Genomic DNA, 20,461 nt, shown 5'->3' with positions numbered 1-20,461 from the left:
CTCACTTTGTAGACCAGGCTGGCCTCGAACTCAGAAATCCGCCTGCCTCTGCCTCCCGAGTGCTGGGATTAAAGGCGTGCGCCACCACGCCCGGCCACATTTTGGTTTTTTGAGACCATGTTTCGTGTAGCCTTAAATGCCTCAAATGGCCTTATTTAAACTCCGATCCTAGTGCTTCTGCCCATGTGCTGGACTTACAGATGTGTGTGTGTCACCACACCTGGCTATGGATTTTCTCAATGGTTTGCCACTTGGCCCTCTACCCCAAGGTGTCAAGGTCAGAGTGCTATTATTTTGGACCTTGTGGAGGCCACTCTGTACTTTGTGAGGTGTTTAGTAGCATCCCTAGTCTCCACCACCACACGACAGTGTTATTCTCCACACCTAGAAAGTTGACAGATATTGCTCGATGCTCCTGCCCATCTGTCTGCAGTGTGCTATGCAGTGCCTCTGTGTGTGTGTGTGTGTGTGTGTGTGTGTGTGCGCGTACGTGCGTGCACGTCTGGGTGGATGGAAGTGTAAGGGGGGTTAGGCTGTTTTGTGGAGGACAGGGCCAAAAGGGCAGAGAGGGTTTCTCTGTGTAGCCCTGGCTGTCTAGAACTTACAGTATAGACCAGGCTGGTCTGAAACTCAGATCCGCCCGCCTAACTGTGCCTTTGAGTGCTGGGGGACAGGCATGTGCCACTAGCCCAGCTGCAAAAGTGTATTTAAGGAAGGACTTGGGATGTGTAAATGAGAGGGGACACCTGAGGCTCTGCTAGGATGGTGAAGGATCTTTGGACAGCAGCTATGTCCCAGAAGCCTGTTGGCATCATTGCAGGTGGCAGTGGTAAAGTCAGAGAGCATCGAGGCAGAGTTGACGTCTACTGGTGGGCAACCTTCCCCTGAAGACACCACTCCACGGTTGGTGACACTTCATATGGCGGAGTCAGGGAGCAGTGTGGCAGCTGAGAGCCAGCTAGGTCCATCTGACCTACAGCAGATTGCCTTGCCATCTGGGCCATTTGGTGGGGCCAGCTACAGTGTCATCACGGCGCCCCCAGTGGAGGGGAGGACACCAGCCTCAGGCCCACCTTACAGGTAACTCCACCCCTTCCTTTCAGCCTTTCATAGGGGCTCCCCACTCCAACCCAGTTAGGAGGCGGCAGCGTTCTGGATTGTACAGAGTGACGGGGCAGCAGTCCTACACTGTCCTGTGTAGGATGGCATTCTTTGACCATTAGCTGTTCTGGGAATTTGGCACTAACTAGCTCCTACAAGACCCAGGTTTCCCTGCTTTTACAAATGAGGGAACAGTCCAGTGAGATGCAGCTCTCTACCTTCCCATCCCCTTAGTGTAAGTCCCCGTGCAGTTACGTGAACTATGTGCATCTGTGTGCACCATGTGCATACAGGGGCCTTCAGAGACCAGAAGGCATTGGATCCCTTGGGCCTGGAGTTACAAGTGGTTGTGAGCCGCCATGTGGGTGCTAGGAACCAATCCTGGGACCTCTGCAAGAGCAGTGAGTGTACTTAGGTGATGTACTCTCTTGCCACCCACCCCCCAACTCTTAAGTCCTGAGCATTCTGAACAAGTATGGGCTCCTTTGTTGACCTGCTGCCTGAACCTGTGCTTGGCTTCCCTCTGCTGCAAGTCTGTGACGTGTTTCTCCACTCACTCAACTCTTCAGCCATCCAAGGAACTCTGACCTGTGCTGTGCTGAGGCTCAGGGGCTTTGAGGCAGCCTCTGGTCAGGTTGCCGTAGACTGGGACCTCTCCTCCCTTTTTGGCCAGACCTGAACTCCTGGAGTGCTGTCTTCCTATCAAGGGGAATGAGGGTCACCCCTTAAGCAGGGTGAATTACTGAGTTCTTGGCAGTCACTTATGAAGAATGCTGGGGTCCGGGTTTGAGCCTACAATTCACTCAGACTCCTTGAGTTTGACTTGCTTGGTGAGGGGTTTTTGTAGCCTTTGATCCTTTTCTGGAACCTCATCTCATGCCTCCATTGTGCCCTCAGGGAAGAACCTCCCGGGGAGGCCGCCCAGGCTGTGGTTGTGAGCGACGCTCTCAAGGAGGCTGGCACCCACTACATCATGGCAGCTGATGGGACCCAGTTGCACCACATTGAGGTGAGCCTTGGGAGTAGCCTCCCTACCCAGTGTCCTGCCTCTGCCCCTCCTCAGCATCTCATGCTGTCTTTCCTACAGTTGACTGCAGATGGCTCCATCTCCTTCCCAAACCCAGATACTCTGGCCCCTGGAACCAAGTGGCCCCTGCTGCAGTGTGGAGGGCCACCCAGAGATGGTTCTGAGGTTCTGTCTCCAACAAAGACCCACCATATGGGAGGCTCCCAGGGCTCCTCCACCCCACCCCCTGCAGCCAGCCACACCCTAGGCCTGGTAGTACCCCAATCCCCACCATCTGCAGCAGCTTCCTCAACAAAGAAGTTTTCCTGCAAGGTGTGCTCAGAGGCCTTCCCTAGCCGCGCAGAGATGGAGAGTCACAAGCGGGCCCATGCTGGGCCTGCTGCCTTCAAGTGCCCTGACTGCCCCTTCAGTGCTCGCCAGTGGCCTGAGGTCCGGGTAGGTGTGCCCCCCGCCCCACCCCACCCCCGGCCTTGCCTGTGCCTTCATGTCTGTGGCCACTCATTTGTATAACAACTCTTTATTGATATCTCAAGCCTGGTCCTCTGGTCCCCTCTAGGGTCAGACGACTGCAGGAGTCCAGCTCTGGGAGCTGCTTGGTCAGGAACCTAACCAGATATAAAGTGACTAATGCCAGACTGTTCCCAGTATGAGGGCAAGGAATGTAGAGCAGGGGCAGCAAGGACAGGAAGGGGAGCTAAGGAGACACCAGATGACGAGCCAGTGAGGGAGGGCATGAAGAAACAGGACTGCTTCTGATGCGTTTCTTGTGCTGCTTCCACTTGCCAGAGGGGTTCCAGCTTCCAACTCCAACCCAGTGCCGTGTCTTCTGAGTTCTGTATGGGACCAAGGCCTAGAGCCATGCTCTCCAGTGGGAAAGCTAAGACCCAGTAAAGCTGGGCTGAGCCCTAGCATGCAGAAGGTCCCTCCCCAGAACCTCTAAGTTAAAAAAACAGAGCCACAAACTGAGACAGAATTGACAGCGCAGCCTGTGGCTTCTTTCTTTTGGTCTGTGATAGACCAATCCCTATCTGGTCCACGCTTCTGGTCCTCACTGACATAGGGTTGGTTCCTTCCATGCTGACCACTGGTGCATCATCTCTCCCTGTTTAGGCTCACATGGCACAGCACTCAAGCCTGAGGCCCCACCAGTGCAATCAGTGTAGCTTCGCCTCCAAGAACAAGAAGGATCTGAGGCGGCACATGCTAACGCACACCAATGAGAAGCCATTCTCATGCCACGTCTGTGGGCAACGGTGAGGCTGGAGATGGCTAAGAACAAGGGACTTGCATGCACACACCTGGTAGAGCTATCTGATGCCCACTCTTCCCTCTCCTCAGTTTCAACAGGAACGGGCACCTCAAATTCCACATCCAGCGGCTACATAGCATTGATGGGAGAAAGACTGGGACTTCTACAGCCCGAGCCCCAGCCCAGACCATCATCCTCAATAGTGAAGAGGAGACACTGGCCACACTACACAGTAAGCTACTCCTGGGCCATGCAGTGGACCATTTGGGTCCAAAGACTAGCAACAAAGGAACCCCAGGAATGCGTCAGTCAAGGTTTCCCTAACTCCACCAATGAGTTCCCTTCTCTCTGCCCAGCTGCCTTCCAGTCCAGTCACGGGGTTCTGGGTACAGAGCGGCTACAGCAGGCACTGAGCCAAGAACACATCATTGTGGCCCAGGAACAGACAGTGACCAATCAGGTAAGACCGAGGTCTGCGGACCCTGCAGAAAGGGTGGGACAGACAGACAGGCTAGAAGAACTAGAGAGATGGCTCAAAGGGTTAGAAGTGCTTGCATAAGCACATAACAAGCTAGGTGTCCATGTGTCATGCTCCAAGAAGGGTGGAGAACAAGCAAAAAGTGATGGTGAGCCATGCTTGGCACCCTGCTGAGCCCCGGCCTCCATGCCAGGTTGGGGCACACAGAACTCCAAAAATACTGAATATGAGCATATGAGCTCGGTAAAGAACTGAGGCTACTCCTCCCTTGACAGGAGGAAGCTACCTACATCCAGGAAATCACAGCAGATGGCCAGACAGTACAGCATCTGGTGACCTCAGACAACCAGGTAACCTCCTGTCCCCGAGGCCATTGTCCATAGCTGTGTCTTCTACTCTGCCCTTACCCAGCTCCCACTGAGTGGAGCCCCAGCAGTTGCCTCCCCCCCTTCCTTAGGTTCAGTATATCATCTCTCAGGACGGTGTCCAGCACTTCCTGCCTCAGGAGTATGTTGTGGTCCCTGATGGCCATCATATCCAGGTAGGCCAGGCCTGGGCAGGGTGGGGTTTGGAGGAAGGCTGCAACCTTATAGGATCACTGGCCAGCTTCCTATCTCTAGGTCCAGGAAGGCCAGATCACACACATCCAGTATGAGCAAGGTACCCCATTCCTGCAGGAGTCCCAGGTAGGGTCCTTGGGAGCCCAGGCAGAGCTGGGGTAGTGAAGCTCCCATGATGGCTCATCTTACTGGCTTCTTTCTCTAGATCCAGTATGTACCTGTCTCCCCCAGCCAGCAGCTTGTCACCCAGGCTCAGCTGGAAGCTGCTGCACACTCCGCTGTCACAGGTATGGACTGGACACTGCCAGCCAGGAGCCTGAGGTGAGGCCTCGCTCTTGGAGCCTCAGGCTTACTGTGCTTTTCCCTCCCCGGCAGCGGTGGCTGATGCTGCCATGGCCCAAGCCCAGGGCCTGTTTGGCACTGAGGAGGCAGTGCCGGAACACATCCAACAGCTGCAGCATCAGGGCATCGAGTACGACGTCATTACCCTCTCGGATGACTGAGCCTCAAAGGCCCAACGCTGATTGATCGTGGATATCGGGGCCGGCTCTCCTGGAGACTAGGGAGTTTCCTGTCCTACTTAGGGCCTCCAGATACTGGACAATTAGTGTCCCTTGACTCCAAAGGAGCCAGACCTGTGCTCTTGGGGGGCAGCCAAGGGCTCCAGCCAGGGCATGCTGGGTGCCTCAGCCTGCTGGCAGGCTTTGGGAGAGAAATTTATTTTTGTTTTGATGGACCCACTGGCTCCTGTCTCAATAAAGGGACCAGAGTCCAGCCCTTGCAACTCTCTTTGTATATGTGCTAATAACCTGAACCAGGTAAGGGCCAAGAAACCAGGCAAAGGTCCCAACAAGTGGAGGCTACCTGGCTCCACAGCCAGCTGGCCCTACCTTGTATGAACAGCCGTTGCAGTATAGGCCAAGCCAGCCTCATCTCGGGAGAGAGCTGAGCTAGTGAGAACCCTGCTTCCTCCATGGGCTCCCTGTCTCCAGGGTCTCAGAAGGCAGGTAGTATATACCCTGAAGCCTGCAGTGCCTCAAAGATAACACTTCCTCCTGAGCAGATGGAAAACATCAGCCAGCCTGGAAGTCTGGTGTAGGCGGGCTGGAGGTATCTGGGCAGACTCAGCTGTAGGACTCTGGACTCCTCCATCCTACTGCGCTCAGGTAGACGCCTCTAGGGAATCAGTACTTTAAGGATCTGTGGATGGATATGAAGGCCTGGGTACCTTGATAAGGGGCACCTAGGGAGTGGTCACCGAGGCAACCGCCCCAAGACCCTCACACACTCTTGGGGAGTTTCTGTATTTCCTTTTACAAATGAAACAAGGCAGCAACAGGGGCTGGGGCTGGGGAGGCACGGGCCTATTTACAAGGGACTTGGTAAATCGGAAAGGGTGAGAGCAGGGAGGGGGATCCCTGGCAGAGCCGTAATATTCCTATGTCCCTGGCAGCTCAAGTCCTGCTGCCACCCCAGGGGAGAGCCCTGAGGCTGAGTCCTAGCAGTCTGTGACAGCACCCCTGGAGCTCCTCCTCCCCGCAGGATATGTTAAGTGGGGTGAGGCTCTCTACTAGGGCCCTGTTCCCGGCCTGAGTCCCGGTCCTTGGCCTCGGAGGAGGAAGAGGAGGAAGAAGAGCTGGAGCCGTGGCTGCGGCCCGACTGCTTATAGGCAGCGGTGAGCTCCTGCAGCCGCTCTGGCGTCGGCCCCCACTTGGCGAACCCGGGGTCATTCTGCAGGAAGAGCACTGCCGTGTTGTGGACGGCCTTGTAGTGCATTTCCTCCCTGTGGGCAAAGGGAGCTGCTCAGGGCAGGGGACAGACCGGGCCTGCTCACCCAGCCTACCAGCCAGACCTGGCTTCCTTCCCCTGCTGCCCGGGCACCTACTTCTTGCAGATGTGCTGGGAGCCACTGCGGTACTCGTGCTCAAAGGCAGGCAAGACCAGCTGGTGGCGTTTGAAGCGGCTCTGCTCCATCCTGGTGAGCGCTGGTGTGGGGGGCTCCCGCCACTCCGGGATGAACACAATGAAGGACAGGGGTTCTGCTGAGCTCTCCAGCAGTTTCTGTGGGAGGGAGGGACAGTATGGGGTAGACATGAGCTACTGCCCCCAGGATTCTTGCAATTTTGCCTGCCCCATCAGTTGGCAGCACACCCACCTCGAAGTGAGAGACCATAGCATCCATGAGCTCCTCGCAGAACGGAGGGTTGGCCTCAAAGGAACCACTCAGCGGGGTGAAGTCCAGGCAGGGCCTAAAGAAAGGTGAGCATTGTAGCCCCACCAACACCCAGCCCCTCACAGACATAAATGATGTCCCCATCTCTAAGCAGCCACAGTGTGGGCAGTTGCACAAAGAGATGACCACAGTTGGACCAGAGGCCAACATTCTCTTTTAATTGTGCTGGGACAAGGAAAGGACTTTGTCCCTCAGATAACCAACCTGAGAACAGAGGCTACAGGCTAGGTGTGTGTGCTTGTGTTAACTAAGTTGAGGAAATAGACTCTAAAGCCACCACAGCAGAAACCACACCCAGGGCTTCCCCAGCTGCGAGTATGGGCCTCTCCTTCCTCCACTGCCGTCTTCCTACTGGATGGTTTACCTGGTCATCTGTCATCTGTACTTCTCGCCCTGCTATTTTATACTCTTCACACCCCTCCCTGGAGCCCAGGGTTCCTATTCCAAACCTAAGCCAGTTCATGGAGAAGCCCACAGGCCAGCTTAGGCAGTGTCTGTTACAGGTCTGCCCCTGGAGCCACAAAATGGAGGCCCCCAGTGCTTACATAGCATGTCAGGGCACATGGCTGGTAAACTGTAAGAGCGGAGCTACCTTCCAGACTGCTCAATTCCAAAGCTACTATCTCAGGTGGGACGTGTGCCCAAGAGGACATCGCTATGGTAGAAGGGGCCCAGGAACTCAGGGGTCTCACCCTCGGGAGCCAAAGTAGCCATCTGTGTCAGGGAAGGCAGAACAGTACTGGCGGAAGTAGCAGTTGAGGGGGGAGGCGAAGCACTCAAAACTGACACCAAAGAGTCGGTGGAGGGTCTCAAAGACGTGCACTGGCAGTGACCCCTGCAGGCCAGTCCCCTCATAGAGGCCCACGCCAAACATCATCTGCAAATTAGCCTTAGTCAGCATGAGGGTCAGTCCCCCTGTTCCCTTCCAAAGGAGCCCTCCGTGGCCCCAGGTCTGTACCTGATATCGGCGGAGAAGACACCAGACTCGAGGCAGGAACCTCTCAAAGGCAGAGTCATCCACACAGCTATAGCGGTAGAGGAGCCACTGTAGACAGACAGGAAGGGATGCAGTAGTGATGTCATGTCCAGATCACTGACTGGCCAGCTGATGAGGGTTCCGGCAGGGATGATCCCAAGCCTCCCCTCCCCCCCCCCCATTCTCACCAGTTTGCTGAAGTAGCTGCGGCTGACCTTGACCATCTCCCCCTTATAGCGGATGCAGACCACACTGTTCTCCACGTGCATCTCCACACTAGGCATGGGGGGTGCGGACACGGCCAGACGTACTGGGTAGCAGTACACCAGGCGGGGCTCCAGCTCTGAGGCCTCCACTTCCTCTGTGGACAGGGAGGACGATGAAAGACTGTCCACAGTAGACAGTCTCCAGCACCCTTGTGCAGTGCTTAGGAGAAGAGACTCAAACAGTTTGCAGAACAAAGAAAACATCACCGTTAAAAAGCGCCACCAGGCATTAACTGGTGGCCTGTATCAACACACGGCGCTGTGAAGTAGCCTCCTTTTGCAATGCCTTAGGCCTGCCAGACAAATGAGAACTATGAAAACGGGGGCCTTGTCTGGGCAGTTGTTAGCTAGCGTAGGGATCCTTCGGGCCTGTGCAGCCTATGTGCTGTGTATGAACACTTGGGTCTGGGGTAACAGGTTAAGGGAACCACTGGGATCCAGGTGTGCTTGACTGGCCTAGGCTTTTGTCAGCTCCATTTCCCAGGGGAGCACGGACCCCCCAGAGGCAGGCAGAGGACACAGCAGGTCCTACCCAATGCTACTTCAAGAATCAGGTCCCCCCGTCAGTCCAGGTGCTGCCTTGTGTTCTTTCAGGGCCCAGGACACAGCAGGCGACACCGTTTGCTCTCCATCGCCCCTACCTGGGATGTTGTTTTCCTTGAGGACGGCAAGGTGCTTCTCTCGGATCCGTTTAACATATTCCAGGGAGATGTGGTAGATCTTGCTGCAGATGCCTTCCACAGAGTCCTTGGCTGCAGCAGAGACATGGGGCCCACACTGCCTCCGAAGGTGCTCCAGGCGGTCCTGAAGAAAAGCCCTCATCAGGACACTGATGGCCAAAGGGCCTCTGATGGCGGGGCTGGCAGTGGACCTTGTGGGGCTACTGAGTCCCAGACACCCCAGCTGGGAAAGTGGTTCTACTGTCTACTAGCCATGCTGCTTGGACAGATCCCTTGGCTTCTCAATCTTGCTCCTATCAAGGTAATTCAGACTAGCAAATAGGAAATCCTGAGTAGTCACCATCATCTCCCTCATTCACCAAGCCAGTCACGTGAGCAGTCTACTGGATGGCTGCAGTTTCTGTTGCTGCTACACTGGCAGAACCCAAGATGATTGGTGGAGAAAGAGGCAGGCCAGGCAAGCGCCAGCTCACAGCACTGGCTATGGACTGGGAGGGCTGCCACATCCCAGGGAGCATGGCTGGGGCATACTTCAAAGGCTGTGCTTTTAGGTACTTAGAGAGATCCCCCGACCCTGTGTTGCGCGATCGCAGTGTGACAGTGAGTGGACCTATCTCAGTCAATAAGTGTCAGGTACACTTATGATGTGATCTGTGACACTTGTCTCTTGTGAAACAGTCCTGAGAAAAGAACCCAGTGCAAGCTGAAGACCGTTGAGTGACAGACATAGGCCAGAGACCACGGTGGCTGAGGATACACTGAGCAGGGTCGATCTGAAGGTGGTTTTGTAATATTTATTGGTGTATGTATATGAGTGTTTACTGTCATTCATTTTTATATGCCACAGAAGCCAGAAGGGGGCATCACATCCCTTGTAATGGGAGTTAACGGTCTTAAGCCCCAAGTAGGTGCTGGAATTGAAGCCCAATCCATTGGGAGAGCAGCCAGCTCTTAACTGCTGAGCCATCTCTCCAGCCCCCTAAAGGTAGTTCTAATTGTAATATGAACACGCACAAGGAAAGGCAGATCTCTTCTCAAAGATCTACCGAGGTGACATGTTGGTCACTCATCAGGTTGAGGGCAGCATCTGTATGTATCTGAGCTTCAGATTACAGAAGCAATGGTAATGGAATTGTTCTCTGGGCGAAACCATGGGCCTTAATCATCTCTGTAGTCATGATTCTGAGGACTAATGGGCACCCAAGTCTGCCATACTACACAACAGGCTGTTGTGGAAGCCAGCCTGACAAGCAGTGCCTGTCAGTGACCTCTCCCTAGGGCCCTCTCACCATGTAATCCTCCTTGGAGGCCGAGTGCTCTTTCCGCAGCCAGCTGAAGGTGTCCTCCACGTTCCATTTGACCACTTTTCTGCTGTCAGGGGACGCACTCCTGCAGGTTGCGAGCAGGAGAAAGCTGTGGTTCTTGGGGCCCAGCTTTTAGGTGTCTTGCTGCTCCCCTCCTCCTGCCTCACTGCCACCTCAGGCACTAGCCTCTGCGCTTACCTCCCATCTGTCTTTGGTAACACTGGCAAACCTGCATGAGCATTAGCCAGATGACAGCGTGTGTGTTTCATGTACACATGCGCAAACACACACATTCCCACCCACCATTTTCATTGTGTGAGGCAGAAAAAGCCAAACCTGGACTCAATGAGCCGCCTGGCAGCTTCTGCGTATTTAAAGAGCAGGCGTTTGGCTTCCTCCCGGAACTTGATTCGGGATAACCTGATTTAGAAAATAGGCAAGTTAGAGCCCTACGACAAGTGACTTGGTACAAGGATCAAGCAGCTGGGCTGTGGAGCTGTACCTGATGGGAATGTCATTCATAATTTCACGAAACATGGATGGAGACACAACTGGTTCACAGTTGCTTGGCAACAGAGGATCACATCCTTTGTCCACCACTTTGCGCTCTAGCATCCAGCGGTTGAAAGATTCCCGGGGCGGCTCAATGCCTGTGGGACAAGAGAGCTGGCTGTGAAGGCCCTGGAGTAGTCAGCAGAGCCCACGAAGACAGAAAAGGCACAGACAGTACTTGGTGGCTTCCAGGTGCTTCCTTCCTAGACTTCACTTTCCCAGACTATAGTCAGAGAATCGGGAGTACTTTATTCTTTCAATAGGGTCTGGTGACCCTATTCCACACTAGTCTGGAATTCAAAATCCTGCCTGAGCCTCGTGAGCTGGGAGGTGTGGGCTCCAAGAATGCTCTAAGAGTTTTGGTCCCTAGTTTTTAGGTGTGGCAATTACAGACAGGTTGAGCAACACCTCAGCACGACAGAGCTGGGACCCTAACAGGTCTGTTTTCCCACCACACACACTGAGGACCACCAGGCCCCCTTCCCACACAAGCCCAAGTGGTAAAGCCTAGAAGAGGCTGCAGAGCCCTCACCCTCTCGCTGCTGGCACAGTTCCCGGTAGTGCTGGCGGAGCTTCAAGATGAGCTGCGAGCGGAGCAGCTCAACATCAGGGTGTGGGGGCAGGACCTCTGAAGGACCCCTGTGCTTGATGACAGCATTGGTCTGGATGTCCAGGTCCCAGTACACCCTAGGGCACAGACAGGAGTTATGTGAAGGCCCACCACCACACCACACATGGGACAGACTGCCCATCAACAATGGAGGAGGTATCCAAGCTAACCAGCAGGGACTCACTCAGTGGGTCGGAGGAGAGCTGCCTGTTTATCTTCAGAGGATGAACCCCAAATCTTCAGTGTTGGGGTTCCTGGGATGCTAGGGGAACTGGGCACTGACTGGCTTGTGGGTGTCACAGGGATTTCAATCTGAAGGAAAAGAATCCAAAAGGCATCCATCTAGTCAGAAGAATCAGCAGCCAGGCCCAGCTTCATGCCCAGCAGCTGCACTTGGGCATCCCTCCTGATACAGCCCTTGCAGGGACCTGCTACCCACATGTCCAAGGTAACCACTTATCAGCCAGGTCCTGGGAGCCCCACATACTCACCTTGGGCTTCTTTACTCCGTTGCCACTTGGCTGCTCCTCTGAGAGCTGTCGCTTTCTGGACTTGTTCTCTACTGGGGGCGTTTCCACCAAGCTTGAGTCTTGGGGCAGTGGGGTTGCATTCAGCCCCAGAGGGTCTGACTACAGGAGGGAAAACAGCAGAAATGTAAGCAGGACGGTGGCTCTGTCAGACTCCCGTGCCCTCCGCAAGGAAGCCAGAGGCCTGAATGCAGATGAAGAACCCTGTGTGGACCCCACCCCTGCCTGCTACCTAAAACTGCAGGTAGCCAGGGATGACTCCCTCACCTTCTGAAAGGCCTTGTTAGTAACCCTACCTCACCACTGACATTATGACACAAGTCAGTGCTATGATGGCTAACATCAGCTTGGTGCTTTAAGAACAAAACTCTAATCAGGAACCAAGAGAAGTCAGAAAGTCAGGGCTTTGCACGGATCTCCTTTAGTGACATTAAGAAGCTCTGCCCATGGCCTCTGCCTGTAAGCAGCCATGTGGCTTTGACCCAGTTACTTTGAACTTGTGTCTTCTGCAGAATGGGGAGGCCCTGTTCCAGCTGAGGTGGCCACCTGACAGCTGTGGTAATACTCCTAGAACATCCTTTCCCACGTGGCCTTACTTTAAACCCTGATCCTCAGAGGAACTCTTCCTTCTTCCCCAGATCAGGATTCCCCAAGGAGGTTCAAAACCATTTTTTTGTTGTTGTTGTTGTTTTGTTTTTCGAGACAGGATTTCTCTGTATAGCCCTGGTTGTCCTGGAACTCACTCTGTAGACCAGGCTGGCCTCGAACTCAGAAATCCGCCTGCCTCTGCCTCCCAAGTGCTGGGATTAAAGGTGTGTACCATGCCTGGCTCAGTACCACAACTGGAAACCTACTGTCTGCCACAGAACAAGCCTATCATAGAGACAGGGAGTGAGCAAGTCAGTCTTGCTGATACTCCTCTCATTGGCACCGTGTTCGGCATTCAGAATGCTACACTAATAATCTGATCATTTGTCAGGTTTGTGGAAGGCTTGCCCAAAGCTGCCACTCACAAGCACGTCGTGCTGACCCAACACGGGCATCTCCCACAGAGACTGGTTGGTGAATCGGTTGAAGTAGTAGGGACGGCTCTCCCTCCGGCTCCAGCACTTCTCCCAGCCTGCATGTACCAGCTCCTCTGCAAACAAGAGCACATCCCAGACAGTCAGGGCTGCGCACAGCACCCCTGCTATCCTGCCAGCCCCCACCACTCCCTCCAGTACCTGGGAGGTCCTGTACCAGGCGAACTGGCTTTGGAGAACAGGGCTGGCTCTGATTGGAGGTGCCTGGAGAGTGACTTAGAAGGGAGGCTTCTTCCCGGGGGCTGCCGTGATTCTCATTGGCCATCTCAGCACCCACACGGGACCTGCCACACAGGACCAAGAGTATCAGCTCCATCCCACCCACCAGTTATAACCTAGGGCTCTGGTGACTTATCTAGAGATTGAGAAATCCACCACTCTTGCCCTGGACAGACAGCTGGTGCCACGGGTGCACAGAGATTAATATTTTCCCCTCAATTGTAAGATAGAGCGCCCAATGGCTATACCCTCCAAATTGCCTCGCTTGTCCTTGGGCTCACGTCCTCCAGGAAGCTGCCTTTTACTGCCCCCCAACCCCTGCCCAGGTTTGAAGGGCAAAGCTCTTCTAGTGCCATGAAAAATGCATTGTAGTGCTAGATGGCTAGCCCTACAGTGGAACTGTCTCAGATTGGGTCCAGGCCATTGCTCTCCAGAGTAATTGCTCTACTAATCCTGCAGACATTTACAAACCACCAAAGCAGCCAAGAGGAGGAGGCATTCCTCCTTCAAGGACCAGTGCCTTCTCTTGGGGAGATAGTTTTGCTGGTCCCACTAGGTAAAGTCTCAGTGGCCCAGCGCAGTTGAGAAGGAAGCACAGACTCTAAATGCCTGCAGTTTGTCGCTGAAGGAAGCAGTGCAGCTGAGGAGCACTATCTGGTTCAGTCCTTCAGAAGCCCCAGACAGACATGGACTCGATTCACGCCAGCAAGCAAGGAAGCCAGTTTCTGCAGGTTTATATTCTCTACTACTCCCCAACAAAGCACAGCCAGCACAGGCCCCAAGGCCAGGCGCTTCCCAGTCTGGATCTATTGCACCCGGGGACCACCTGAGGTCAGACTGGGTGGGGAGTTTGTTGTTTTTAGTATGTTACAAAATCCACAAGAGACCCTCCCCGACAGTAAGACCGCAAAGGCTGATTCAAAGATTTTCTTTGCGTGCTGCTGATTAAAAGCCCTGACTGGTTGTTAACGACATCATAGGAATCATTGAACATTTATTTTATTATACACTCAAAGATGCCTGTTAATTTGGTGAAGAAAATCAAATAGATACTTTATCTGTACAGTTTGGCAGATAAAAATCACAGGGGCAGCAGGACACGTGACACAAGGGCCTTGATTACGGAAAGGTTCGCAATGGCTTCTCGAGGGGCTGAGCCCGCGGGTTTTCTCTCACCCTCTGGGGGCTGCAACACTAGCATCAGAGTTTTCTCCTCTGGCTGGACTGAACCCACTTCAAGGGGTCCCACAGAAGAGGGGGGAGGCCCACAGGAAGTCGTAGCACAGGTGGGTAGGCTGGTCAGCACTGCAGTTGACAGGGACCCAGGGGACTCCGTGAATCAGCAGCTGGAGAGCAAATAGAAGAAAGAGTCATTGGCCTGTGAAGCCAGGCAGGGACAACAGCAGAGGGACAAAGACACACTGTGAGGGTCTAGAGGCTCAATGAATCAAAGTTGTTCTCATGTTCTCTGAGTTCAAGATAGCCTGGTCTATAGAGTGTGACCCTGTCTAAATATGCTGAGACAGACCACACACACACACTTTTTTTTTTTTTTTGGGGGGGGGGGCGATTCTTTGGTTTAGTTTGGTTTTCTGAGATAGGGTTTCTCTGTGTAGCTCTGGCTGTCCTGTAGACCAGGCTGGCCTCGAACTCAGAGATTCACCTGTCTCTGCCTCCAGAGTGCTAAGATCAAAAGTGTATGGCAACATCCTCTGGCTTTTTAAAAAACAAAACAAAAACAACAAGGCCCCTTGGTATTGCAAACTTTATATGCCCCAGTACAGGGGAATGCCAGGGCCAAGAAGTGGGGGTGGGCAGGTAGGGGGGAAAGGCGGGGGGGGGGGCATAAGGAACTTTCGGGTTAGCATTTAAAATGTATATAAAGAAAATATCTAATAAACAAACAAACATAAAAAAAAACAAGTATTTGAGCGTCCTCCTGCGTTCCTAGGCCCTGAACCTGGTTCATCTACAGACCTCTAAACTTGGTGTAATGCGCTTTCCTATCACCTTGAAGTTGGTGGGTTTGGTTTTGTAGTGCTAGGGATGGAACTCGGAGTCTTTGTACATGACAGGTAAGTGTTCTTTCACGGGCTATATCACCAGCCCTTGGTTAAGACCATTATGTATAGATTGACAAATATATATGAGGTACTAGGTACTTCTTCATGCTAGATAAATGTTCTACCACTGAGCCAGACCTATAACTTTTGAGCAGGGTCTTAAAAAATGGACAAGATTGTCCTTGAACTTAATCCGTAGTTCAAGAAGGCCTTAAATATTTGAATATATGATCCTCCTGCTTTGGTCTCAGGGATTAGCTAAGATTACAGCCTGCCCCACCTGGACCACAGGACTTGCTTTACTGGTTATCAAGGCCAGATCTGAGAGTGCTAAGTAGCAAAGGTTTCAGTAAGCAACTCCGCCTGCAAGCCTGGAATTGACTTTTTCTTTTTCTTTTCTTTTTTTTTCTCTCTTTCTGTTCTTGGGTTGAGATGAGGACTCAAATTGGTAGCTGAATATGACCCCAAATCCCAACCTGTCCTCTTCGACCTCCCAAGTGTTAGGATTACAGGTGAAAGCCACCGTGATCAGCTCTCTTTCTGAACTAGCCCTGCCTTTGTTGCCTAGATCAGTCTTCAACCACTGGGCTCAAGAGATTCTTCCGTTTCAGCCATCCCGTTAGGTGGAATAAAGACACATGCCAATGGGAATCATGTTTTCATTTTGCACAACAGAGCCCTGATACATTGCCAATCAAAGTGTCTGTAAACCAAAGCAAAGGGCGCAAAGCGAACGTAAGGAAAGTCGGGGCACTATCTCAAGCCACCCACAACTAGGAAAAGACACACTTCTTTGGCTGTCTTGAAATAAATAAAAATAAAAACATGCAAACACGTATAACACATCTTGTCCACCTTTATTGAAAATTTTGTGTCCCCAAAAATGTGAAGGATGCACCTGGTAGGTGCAGTTGTTAGAGAAGGCAGAAGCAGCCCGGCCCCGTGCCACCTAAACAGGACACTACAGCAATCCCAAACCAGCTGAGCCCGCGACACCTGTTAGCAGTTAGAAGCGGGAGGGGTAGAACTACCAAAGAATTTGTAACGTTAGGGCAGGGTCTCACAGAGCTGAGACTGGCTTTAAACTCCTAATGATCCTGCCGGCATCTCCAAGTGTTAAAGATTATCGCCCTCGGTCATCCTATCCTGCCTTGGTCATCCATCCATCTCTTAAATGCTAGAATTTCAGATCTGTGCCTTCACCCTCGACAGGATTTTATTTTTAAACGCACCCCGGGTGGGACTGGGAGACAAGATGACAAACTTTTGCACTTTACACAGCTTGAAAATGTTAACTTAGAACTTGTTAAGTGCTGGTAATAAAGCTACTTAGTACACTGACTGCCCGGCATATGTGAAACCTAGGGTTATATACCCAGTACCACATACACACACATTAGAGCCAGGTGTAGTGACAGACGACTTTAATCCCAGCACTAAAGACGCAGGGTTTCTGTGAGTTCGAGGGCAGCCTGGTCCACATAGTGAGTTACAGGATAGTCAGGGCTACACAGAGAGACCCTGTCTTTTAAAAATAAGATATACTCGCGTAGATAGGTGCAGTAGTCTCTGGCCAAAACGCCAGCTCTGAAGTTAGCCAGACCCAAGTTCAAGGCCGTGCTGCCGTCCTGACATCTACGTCAGAACCATCAGACCCCTGCACCGTAGTCTAACGTTCTATGGACTCTCGCTGCTGCTCCCATTACGTGACTGTTTTCACTTAGCCTGTGCCTTCCAGACCCCCACGCATACCAAAGTCGGAGAAGCGCAGCGTAGTCTAGAGACAAACAACTGTATCTGCGCAACCAGCGGAACTCGGGCGAGAAAAGGCATCCGATTCCGGGATTGGAGGAACATGGGGCGGGAGCACGTACCAGAGTACCAATCATTAACGCCGCGGCTCTGGTGGGCGGAGCCACGGGGGCTTGCTAAGCGCGCAAGCGCACAGACGGGAACCCTTCCCACTCCCCCGCCCCCAGCGCGCTCCCGCTTGCCCCTCCCGCAAGCCCAGCGGGGGCGGGAAGTCTGGCGCGCGCGCGCCGGCCCATCGCCCGGGCTCCGCCCCCCGCCCTGCCGCGCGCTCCCGCCCCCGGGCTGAGGCGACTCAGAGTCGGAGCCCGACACAAAGGCGGTGGCGACGGCGGCAGCGGCAGCAGCGAAGGGACCCTAGAGGCCGCTCCGCCCGGGCTTTCCGGGCCCACTGCACTCACCCCAGCCCGCAGCCCTGCTGCCCACCCGCGGCTCTAAGATGGCGGCGACGAAAGAGACCGGGCGAGCGGCAGCCCGGAGCGGGAAGCGCCGGAGGGGCCTCCGCCGTCCTGCTTCGGACTCCCGGACCCAGGCGCGGCACGCAGCGGGACCGTGGCTTCCTGGGGCTCTTACCTGCCCGAAGCGGACTCGAGGGGATGCGGCCACACGTTCTGCTCGACCGCCCGTTTTGCCGCCTCCGCCTCGCCCTCCCCAGCGCCGCTGCCGCCATCTTGTGTCCCGGGCCGGGACTCCGCGCTGCGCATGCGTCGGTACCGCCTCTGAAGGACCTCGCCACGGCCGCGCCGCCATCTTGAGTGTGGCAATGTTGACTGGCTCCCCGGACCTTGATGGCTTTCGCCCCCGCCCCCCGTCCCCAACTCCCCATTTTCCCGTTCATCCCGGTTGTCCCTTGTGGTCCTGAGGATGGGGAAAAACAGCTTTGCTATTCTTGAAACGTAGGTGGGAAGGAAGGAATATCGCACACCCCTGCCTCAGTTTCCCTGCCGAACGCACTCGCAGGGGCTGAAGATCTAGGGCACTTGAGGGGGCACGAAGCTGGTCTAGAGTCTTCTAGGGGCTCTGGCCCAGTTGCCGACATAGGCGGAGTGGTGACGTAGGCCCTGCACGTTGGGTCCTGGCCTGCACAGTGCTCGGCCGCTTCCAGCTGGTGCTGTCCTCGGGGCCTCTGTCCTCTAAGGGTCCTGGAATGTTAACTCTCTCTGCCTAGAGGCCAGGTGACGACGACGTGCAAATCGAACCTTTGCGCGTTAGCAACCTGCTCACAAATTGCTCTTGAATAGTCGTAGCTTTTGGAGGAGTGCAGGTCCGGTAGATGGGGCTTTGGGCAGTTGTAAAGTTGTGAAGGCTGCACACAGCTTAGTGGGAGACGCTTCTGCAAGGGTCCGTCCGCAAGGCTCCCTTCCGGAATTAGGCTCCTAGCTCCACCCACTTGTGGCCTCCTAAGGAAGCGGTTGCCCAGTTAAGGTAACTTGAAAGGAGGACAAGTTTGCCACCTGCTGCTGGACTAGCGTAGCAGATGGCCCCGCTGGTCAGCCTCGGCTGCCAGTAACTTGGAGCTGGAATGTTGGGAGGTCAGGAAAAATGGTCAACAATATAAACTAGTAAGAGTTGGAGGAGGATCTTGTCTAGTCTGCCCTCAGACACCTGACCTTCGACCCCAGATGTGTCCATCTTGGGGATTTTTTGTTCTTTTTTTTTTTGTTTTTTGATAGTTCTGCTATATAACCCTGGCAGACCAGGAACTCAGCAGTCTGTCTGCCTCCTCGGTGCTGAAATTAAAAGCATACACCATCATGCATCTCGAATCTTGGGAGACTGATAAAGGGTCACTAGTTTGAGAGGTCAGCAGGGCTACAAGATACTTGCCTTAAAAAGGAAAGTTTTAACTCGGGAGGCAGAGGCAGGCAGATTTCTGAGTTCGAGGCCAGTCTGGTCTACAGAGTGAGTTCCAGGACAGCTAGGGCTACACAGAGAAACCCTGTCTCGAAAAACCAAGAAAAAAAAAAAAAAAAGGAAAGGTTAAAAGGGGCGTTGGTTAAGGGTGTAACTCAGTGTTTCCCCTAACCTCTGACCCTGTTCCCGTTCTGGTTTTTGGTTTGGTTTGGTTTGGGTTTTAAGCTAGCCAGGTGTGATAGTTCCTTTACCCCCAGGACTCCTAGCTCCATAGGGAGTTCCAGACCTGATCTTTCTCAAACAAACGCAGATGGAGTCAAGAGTGTGCACACCTGAGACCCCCAACAGCACTGGAAAGGCAGAAGCAGGAGGAGGCTAAGTTGTAAGTCAGCCTGGCCTACACAATGTAGTGGAACTCTCCAGCAAAAGCAGAGCAGTACACAAGAGCTGGACATGGTGGTCCTTGTCTCTAGGTCCAGAGACTAGGGAAGCTGAAGGAGGAGCCTGGGTAACAGAAATGCCATCTGAAGAAGGAAAGACAAGCCTGCCTGCAGAAAGTCATTGCATCAACTACATAAAGTGGAGGATGGTGGCACTAAGGCCACTTTACCAACTCACCAAGCAGAAGCTCCTACAGGTGGTAGTCTACCTTTGTAACAGTCGCTCCCTGCTTTTACAGCCTTGCTACCTGACACTGAGCCATTCTAAGACCAGCTTGATCTATCCAGCAAGATGCTGTCTGCCTCTGCCCTCCTGAACCCCCTTTGTGTATTCCTGGGTTGTCACTAATTTCCCCAAGCTTTACATAATTCACCCTTCAGGTCCAGGAAGCCTTCCTGACTTCCACCTTCCAACTCATCCTCCCACTTCTGTATTCTCATGTTTTGAGCTTACAGGATTTGTCCACTTCCTTTGCCTGTCCTGTACAGGACTTCTTCCGAGCCAAACCTACCATGTTCAAGATTTTTTTTTTTTAAAGATTTATTTACTATTGTACATAAGTACTCTGTAGCTGATTTCAGATGCAACAGAAGAGGGCGTCAGATCTCATTACCGGTGGTTGTGAGCCACCATGGTGGGATTTGAATTCACAACCTTTGGAGGAGCAGTCAGTGCTCTTAGCCATCTCACCAGCCCCATGTTCAAGATTCTTAGTCCACCAACTTGTGAAAGATCATAGCTAGGGCTGTTATTACTTACCTTCGGTCACAGGTGTAGGGAGGATCTCAGGACCTGTTAACCCAGTATCCAGCCAGCCACGGAACCCTGCCCTAATTGCATGTAGTCTTAAGCTTGTTGGGAATAAACTGCCTGGGGTCAGATTTTCTGGGGAAAGGATGAAGGAGGCACTCCACATATATAGCCTTCCGGGAGCTATCTTTTGATGCAGAGCTTGCCTTTGGCTATAACTCTTCACCAATCTTTATGCCTAATTAAATGCATTGCTGCCCAGGAGAAATCTGTGGTGGAATTCTACCTTAGGGTGCTGTTGGAACATCAGGAGTGGGGGTAACCATTGTATACATCTTTCTCAGGAGCAATTTAGCAACAGCCACTAGAGTCCTTAAGGATGAGTAGGGCTTACTTTCCTATCCACCTGGTCCATGCCCAACCCCGTGACTACTTGTTTGATGACCAGAGACAGACCACAGTGTAAAAAGCTGAGTGACTGGTTTAGGCATCCTGGTTTCTATTCCTTCTCTGGCTTCTTCTGCAAGGAAAACATGAAAGTGGTGTCTTTGGGAAAGCCAAGCAAAGCATGAGCTGCATGCTAAGGCCCTGTGGTTGGCTTAATATTCTGTTCTGTGTACCCCCACTCCCTGACTTAAGGTGCTGGGGGACAAGCCTAGGAACCCATATATTCCTGACAA

At 53.2% G+C, this 20,461-nt stretch overlaps 3 protein-coding genes and 1 long non-coding RNA gene across 5 annotated transcripts in view; 3 read left to right on the top strand and 1 right to left on the bottom strand.

Annotated features, from left to right (window-relative positions):
• The window catches only part of Znf335 (zinc finger protein 335), a 21,317-nt gene extending 16,118 nt beyond the window's left edge, over positions 1-5,199 (top strand). The window contains exons 18-28 of the mRNA XM_021156731.2: positions 821-1,080; positions 1,999-2,110; positions 2,189-2,563; positions 3,239-3,381; positions 3,467-3,609; positions 3,734-3,837; positions 4,131-4,205; positions 4,313-4,396; positions 4,476-4,541; positions 4,621-4,702; positions 4,791-5,199. Of these exons, the coding sequence (XP_021012390.1) occupies positions 821-1,080; positions 1,999-2,110; positions 2,189-2,563; positions 3,239-3,381; positions 3,467-3,609; positions 3,734-3,837; positions 4,131-4,205; positions 4,313-4,396; positions 4,476-4,541; positions 4,621-4,702; positions 4,791-4,918 (1,572 nt within the window). The 3' untranslated portion in view covers positions 4,919-5,199. The remainder of the gene's footprint in view (positions 1-820; positions 1,081-1,998; positions 2,111-2,188; positions 2,564-3,238; positions 3,382-3,466; positions 3,610-3,733; positions 3,838-4,130; positions 4,206-4,312; positions 4,397-4,475; positions 4,542-4,620; positions 4,703-4,790) is intronic.
• A 504-nt stretch (positions 5,200-5,703) lies between these two features.
• Pcif1 (PDX1 C-terminal inhibiting factor 1) lies at positions 5,704-17,431 on the bottom strand. Of its 2 annotated transcripts, none has more exons than XM_021156732.2 (17): positions 17,310-17,431; positions 14,041-14,210; positions 12,787-12,929; positions 12,577-12,701; positions 11,528-11,665; positions 11,221-11,348; positions 10,959-11,113; positions 10,377-10,524; positions 10,211-10,294; positions 9,860-9,959; positions 8,532-8,694; positions 7,813-7,985; positions 7,607-7,693; positions 7,341-7,525; positions 6,571-6,664; positions 6,301-6,476; positions 5,704-6,198 (listed from the first exon to the last, which is right to left on the bottom strand). In XM_021156732.2, the coding sequence occupies exons 3-17, from the start codon at positions 12,908-12,910 to the stop codon at positions 5,964-5,966; spliced, it is 2,115 nt and encodes a 704-aa protein (XP_021012391.1). In that variant the 5' UTR covers positions 12,911-12,929; positions 14,041-14,210; positions 17,310-17,431; the 3' UTR covers positions 5,704-5,963. The 2 variants fall into 2 exon arrangements, with proteins under 2 accessions (XP_021012391.1, XP_021012392.1); XM_021156733.2 differs by lacking the exon at positions 17,310-17,431 and adding an exon at positions 16,680-16,871 and having other exon boundaries at positions 5,706-6,198.
• Positions 6,307-8,567, top strand: LOC115029752. The gene is made up of 3 exons (XR_003835316.1): positions 6,307-6,393; positions 6,555-6,674; positions 8,485-8,567. It is a non-coding gene; the product is annotated as an uncharacterized LOC115029752 (long non-coding RNA).
• LOC110307529 lies at positions 14,933-18,683 on the top strand. The gene is made up of 3 exons (XM_021179772.1): positions 14,933-14,939; positions 16,652-16,797; positions 16,907-18,683. The coding sequence occupies exons 1-3, from the start codon at positions 14,933-14,935 to the stop codon at positions 17,489-17,491; spliced, it is 738 nt and encodes a 245-aa protein (XP_021035431.1). The 3' UTR covers positions 17,492-18,683.
• The last annotated feature ends 1,778 nt before the right edge of the window (positions 18,684-20,461 follow it).

Source organism: Mus caroli, chromosome 2, assembly GCF_900094665.2.
Source record: "Mus caroli chromosome 2, CAROLI_EIJ_v1.1, whole genome shotgun sequence".
NCBI lineage: Eukaryota > Metazoa > Chordata > Mammalia > Rodentia > Muridae > Mus > Mus caroli.
The sequence above is the reverse complement of the archived record's forward strand: the minus strand, read 5'-3'. Positions and strand labels throughout refer to the sequence as shown.

Excerpts from the sequence above, each read along its gene's own strand:
- LOC110307529 (XM_021179772.1), top strand. Across the intron at positions 16,798-16,906 it reads GGAACATGGGGCGGGAGCAC|CGCGCTCCCGCTTGCCCCTC; the intron begins GTACCAGAGTAC and ends CCCCGCCCCCAG.
- Pcif1 (XM_021156732.2), bottom strand. The coding sequence starts at position 12,910 with ATGGCCAATGAGAATCACGGCAGCCCCCGGGAAGAAGCCTCCCTTCTA. Across the intron at positions 11,666-12,576 it reads TGGGTCAGCACGACGTGCTT|TCAGACCCTCTGGGGCTGAA; the intron begins GTGAGTGGCAGC and ends TCCCTCCTGTAG. Across the intron at positions 6,665-7,340 it reads GGCTACTTTGGCTCCCGAGG|GCCCTGCCTGGACTTCACCC; the intron begins GTGAGACCCCTG and ends ACCTTTCTTTAG.